The sequence below is a fragment of the Chenopodium quinoa genome, unplaced genomic scaffold (genome assembly GCF_001683475.1).
Source record: "Chenopodium quinoa cultivar QQ74 unplaced genomic scaffold, ASM168347v1, whole genome shotgun sequence".
Taxonomy (NCBI): domain Eukaryota; kingdom Viridiplantae; phylum Streptophyta; class Magnoliopsida; order Caryophyllales; family Amaranthaceae; genus Chenopodium; species Chenopodium quinoa.
In genome coordinates this window covers 722,471-728,242 of record NW_018742204.1, presented here as the reverse complement: position 1 = coordinate 728,242, position 5,772 = coordinate 722,471, and the positions used below count along the sequence as shown (strand labels likewise).

At 39.4% G+C, this 5,772-nt stretch overlaps 1 protein-coding gene across 1 annotated transcript; it reads left to right on the top strand.

Moving 5' to 3' along the window:
- The first annotated feature begins 5,110 nt into the window (after nucleotides 1-5,110).
- LOC110725124 lies at nucleotides 5,111-5,491 on the top strand. Its single transcript, XM_021904594.1, has one exon. It carries the CDS (start codon nucleotides 5,111-5,113, stop codon nucleotides 5,489-5,491), a length of 381 nt encoding a protein of 126 aa, XP_021760286.1.
- The last annotated feature ends 281 nt before the right edge of the window (nucleotides 5,492-5,772 follow it).

Below are 5,772 nucleotides of genomic sequence, written 5' to 3'. Positions count from 1 at the left end.
TTAGTTCTTTGAGGCAATTCTCATATTTGTCTTTAGTTCTTTGTTTATGCCAAGGTGTTCCAGATCAGGTTACATCCCTTTTAACCCTGAGATCGAGCGTTCTTTTCATAGGAAAAGGAGACTCTATAGAAAAATTCTAGCGGGATCTGAGGAGGACAACGATCGAAGAGATCTTCCCTTTGATTCTAGTGACACAGATATTCCTTGAGATTCAGAATCAGAGATGACGGCCTAGAAGAAACTCAGTGACTATTCGCAACCGAAGCTAACAGATTTCCCGCACCTTACTCCCACCTCGGCTCTAGATGGAGTTCAATTTGAGATCAAGCCCCAATTTATCACTATGATAGAGAGGAAGAAGTTCAGCGGAGCTAAGGGTGAAGACCCCAATCTTCACATTGCAGATTTCTGCCAATATTGTAACACCATTAAACAAGCCGGGGTCACGCAAGACCAAATCAGGGAGATTCTTTTTCCCTTTTCATTATGTGACAAAGCAAAATTATGGTTTAATGGTTTGAATAGAACTGTACTTGGTATTACCGACTGGGAAACTCTTGTTTTGAATTTCTATAATAAATATTATCCTGCAGAGAGAACAGCGGTGCTAAGGAGTGCTATTCAGAACTTCGCTCAAGAGGTCGACGAAACATTATATGAGGTTTGGGAGAGGTTCAAGGATCTACAGAGAGAGTGCCCCCACCACAATCTAGCACAATCGCAATTGATCCAATAATTTTATAATGGACTTGGAAATTCTTCTAGATCAGTACTAGATTCGGCAGCTAGTGGGAGGTTTATGAATTTAAATGTGGATGATGCAAGACATGTTATCGAAGACAAGGCAATACACAATTTCCAATATGAGAATCCGAGAGGGTTTGCAAATAAAGGAAAACATAGTGTCGATTCCGTATCCTTTTTGCAAGCTCAGTTAACATTTATTTGTCAAAAATTAGATAATCTTACTGCTGTTCCTAACTCTGTAGCTAATGTTTCTGCTGTTGCTAACCATGAAGCTTTTCGTGAAAATTGTGGAATTGTAGGTCATTGGGAGCAAGATTGTAGGAGCTCTATGGAACAAGTTAATGCCTTTCAAACCTATAGGCAAAATAACCCATATTCCAATTCCTACAATGCCGGTTATAAAAATCATCCTTATATTTCATACCGGAGCACCAATGTACAAAATCCTCCACCTCCACAACAACCACAACAACAAACATCACCACAGCAAAAATATTATCATCCTAATTCTGGCCAGAAAAGCCAAGCACCACCCTCATCATCTTCTGACCCTGCCATAGCAGAAATTAGAGCAATGCTTGCCAACATGCAAAAGCATATGGAGAGTAGGGATGCGCAAATTGATTCTATCCTAGCCCATAATAAAATCATGGACAATCAAATTGCATAACTTTCATTTACCCTACAATCCCGTCAGCAGGGAGCTCTACCATCTCAACCTATCCATCCTACAGATCATGCTAATGCAATCACTCTAAGGAGTGGTTCACATTATGATGGACCTCCTATGACAAAGGAAGATAGACCAGTTCCTAATCTAGATTCCTCTATACCAAATGCTAATCCTGCTAGCCCTACAGGGCTACAAATAGATACTAACCCTACTAATGTTTCTGTGCAGGGTAAATCGCAGGATAAGGGAGGAGATGTGCAGAGCCCAGTTATCAAGCTTCCATTCCCTAATAGACAACGGAAGAGTAAGCTTGATAAACAATTCGGTAAGTTTTTAGAGGTTGTGAAAAACCTGCAGGTAACAGTTCCTTTCACTGATTTAATCACTCAAGTTCTTGCTTATGCTAAATTTATGAAAGACATTCTGACTAGGAAAAGGGCCTTTAATGAAGTAGAAACTGTAGCTTTCATAGAGGAGTGTAACGCTTTATTGCAAAATAAATCCCTCCTAAATTAAAGGATCCCGGTAGTTTTTCTATCCCTTGTCACATTGGGAATGTTTTTATTGATAAAGCTTTGTGTGATTTGGGTGCTAGTTTCAATGTCATGCCATCGCCTATCTGCGCTAAATTAAATATGGGAGAATTAAAAATTACTAATATAAATTTGAAGATGGCAGATCGTTCGGTAAAATACCCCTTAGGTATTTTAGAGGACGTACCTGTCAGAATTGGTAAATTTTTCATTCCTGTTGATTTTGTTGTTTTAGATATGGCAGAGGACACGCAAATACCCATTATATTAGGTAGGCCTTTCCTCCACACTGCATGAGCGATTATTGATGTAAAAAATGGTAAACTAACCCTTTCTTTAGGTGACGATAATGTTACTTTCAATTTAGGGAAGGTTTTGAAAGGGCCTATGTTAGAGGAAAATTGTTGCTACATTGATATAATTGATATAATGGATGATTTGTGATGATAGCTTGCCACAGTTTCTTGCGAAGGATCCCTTAGAGGAAGTTCTCTGCGAGAATTTATCTAGCGACAATGCAAGCGTTTGGGGTAATGAGGTACAGGATATTGAAAAGGCTCTTTCCTTAAAAGAGTTGAGCCCTAAGGAAACAATGAAGGTAGTAAAGTTAGTTCAAGAATCAAAACCTGAAGAGGTCAAGAAACCTGAGCTAAAACCTCTCCCTTCTCATTTAAAATATTATTTCTGGATGAACAGGAACTACACCCCGTGATCATCAGTACTGCACTCACTGACCTACAATCTTCCCAACTTCTAGGGGTTCTCAAAACCCATAAGAAGGCTATAGGGTACAGTATTGATGATCTCAAGGGTATTAGCCCTAACTTTTGTATGCACAGGATTCATCTAGATGAAAATTACAAGCCCTGCATTCAACCCTAACGAAGGTTAAATCCCAACATGCAGGAAGTAGTCAAGAAGGAGGTGATGAAATTACTTGATGCAGGTATTATCTATCCTATTTCTGACTCCAAGTGGGTAAGTCCTATGCAGGTAGTGCCAAAGAAGGATAGGATGACTGTGATAGCAAATGAAAAAATGAATTAATTCCCACTAGAACTGTAACAGGGTGGTGTATGTGCATAGACTATCGTAGATTAAATATCGCCACTAAAAAGGATCACTTACCTCTTCCCTTTATAGATCAATTGCTTGAGAGGTTAGCCAATTACAATTCTTTTGCTATTTGGATGGGTATTCGAGATTTTTTCAAATTCCGATTCACCCAGAAGATCAGGAAAACACTACCTTTACATGCCCTTATGGCACTTTTGCATATCGTAGAATGCCCTTTGGTTTATGTAATGCACCCGTTACCTTTCACCGTTGCATGATGAGCATTTTTTCTGATTTCATAGAGTCTATTATGGAGGTCTTTATGGATGATTTTAGCGTATATGGTTCTTCATTTGATTCATGTTTAAATAATCTCGCTAAAATTTTGAAAAGATGTGAAGAGTGCAACTTAGTCCTTAATTGGGAAAAATGTCACTTTATGGTGATAGAGGGAGTAGTCCTTGGCCACATTGTATCTGATAAGGGAATACAAGTAGACAAGGCTAAAGTATCAGTGATTGAGCAATTACCTCCCCCAGTCAATGTTAAGGGAGTTAGAAGCTTCTTGGGTCATGCGGGGTTTTATCGCCGCTTTATCAAAGATTTTTCTAAAATAGCTAATCCACTGACACAGCTTTTGCTCAAGGATGCCCCATTTATTTTTATTGATGAGTGTCTTTAGGCTTTTAACAGGATTAAGCAGGCTTTGATATCGGCACCCATCATATGTGCTCCCGATTGGAACCTTCCTTTCGAGATCATGTGTGATGCAAGTGACTTCGCGCTAATAGCCGTGCTCGGACAGAGGAAGGACAAGGTTTTGCATGCTATTTATTATGCCAGCAAAACCTTGGATGAAGCCCAAGTCAACTACGCCACTACGGAAAAGGAGTTTCTTGCTGTTATTTATGCTTTAGAAAAATTTAGATCATATCTAGTTGGTTCTAAAGTTATTGTTTTTACTGATCATGCAACACTAAAATATTTGATAGCTAAGGCGGAATCAAAGCAAAGGCTACTCCGGTGGGTTCTTTTGCTCCAAGATTTCAACATAGAAATAAAAGATGAAAAGGGAGCAGAGAACGTAGTGGCAGACCACTTGTCACGTATCAGGTATGATGAGGGTAAGGATTCCTTACCTATAGATGATTCTTTCCCTGATGAAAACCTATATGCAGTTGTAGAGCAACACCCATGGTATGCAGACTTCGCTAATTATTTAGTGGGTGGTACTCTACCTCCTGACTTGTCCTATCAACAGAAAAAGAAATTCCTTTATGATGTTAAACATTATTTTTGGGATGATCATTTTTTGTTTCGTGAGTGTGCAGATGGAATATTTCGCAGGTGTGTTCCCAAATGGGATGCTCATGGTGTTCTTACCGCCTATCATACCTCACCTTATGGAGGACATCACGGCCCCAGTAAAACGGTGGCTAAGATTAATGAGTCAGGCTTCTATTGTCCTACTATGTTCAGGGATGCTAACACTTTTGTGCAGGCTTGTGATTCTTGCCAGAGGACTGGCAACATTTCGCGGAGGCATGAGATGCCCCAAACTGGGATTCTTGAAGTAAAAATATTCGATGTTTGGGGTATTGATTACATGGGGTCGTTACCATCTTCCAATGGGAATTGCTACATTCTTGTAGCCGTCGATTATGTGTCTAAGTGGGTTGAGGCCATATCTTCACCAACAAACGATGCCAAGGTAGTCACCAAGCTCTTCAAGAAGACCATATTTCTAAGGTTTGGCGTTTCACGGGCTATCATTAGTGATGGAGGTACCCACTTCCATGAAAGACAACTGGATAACCTCCTTAAGAAGTATGGTGTATATCACAGAACCGGGCTTAGTTACCACCCTCAAACTAGTTGTCAAGTTGAGGTCTCTAATAGGGAAATCAAGGCGATCCTAGAAAAGGTAGTAGCCAAGTCAAGGAAAGATTGGAGTATGAAGCTCGATGACACACTTTTGGCATACCAAACAACATTTAAGACACCAATTGGTACTTCACCTTATAGATTAGTTTATGGTAAGGCATGTCATCTTCCCGTGGAATTGGTGTACAAAGCTTTTTGGGCGATCTAGGAGCTTAACATGGACCCTAAGGCCTCGGGTAAGAAAAGACTCCTCCAACTCAATGAGTTAGATGAGTTTAGACTGTCAGCATATGATAGTGCGCGAATCTACAAGGAGAAGACCAAGAAGTGGCATGACAAGAGGATCTTACCAAGAGAGTTTGCACCAGGTGATAAAGTTCTTCTATTCAATTCTAGATTAAAGATTTTCCTAGGAAAGTTGAAATCTAGGTGGTCCGGTCCCTTCACTGGCACAAGGGTGAACAAATTTGGCTCGGTAGAGTTGGTCAATGACAAGGTTGAAGAGTTTAAGGTAAATGGCCAACGACTGAAGGTGTATCATGAGGGCACTACTAGTGGGGATGTGGAGGAAACCTTCTGTAATCCCCCATATTTTTAAAATATATTATAAATGAAATTATATATTATTTATAATATTTATTTGTATTTTTCCGGAATTTAATTTCAAAAGTTTCAATTTTTAATTTTGGGTCGAAAATTATTTTGGTACAAAATTTTTATACATACCTTCATTCTATATTTATGTCCAAACAATAAAAGTCAATCTCACTTTACATGCTTGATTGACCCATTAATTTTATGAGGCCCAATCTTACAACTTTCCCTACACCACTCTCTCTCCTATAAATACCCCATACATCCCCAAATTTTTCCCCACAC

Excerpts from the sequence above, each read along its gene's own strand:
- LOC110725124 (XM_021904594.1), top strand. The coding sequence starts at position 5,111 with ATGGACCCTAAGGCCTCGGGTAAGAAAAGACTCCTCCAACTCAATGAG.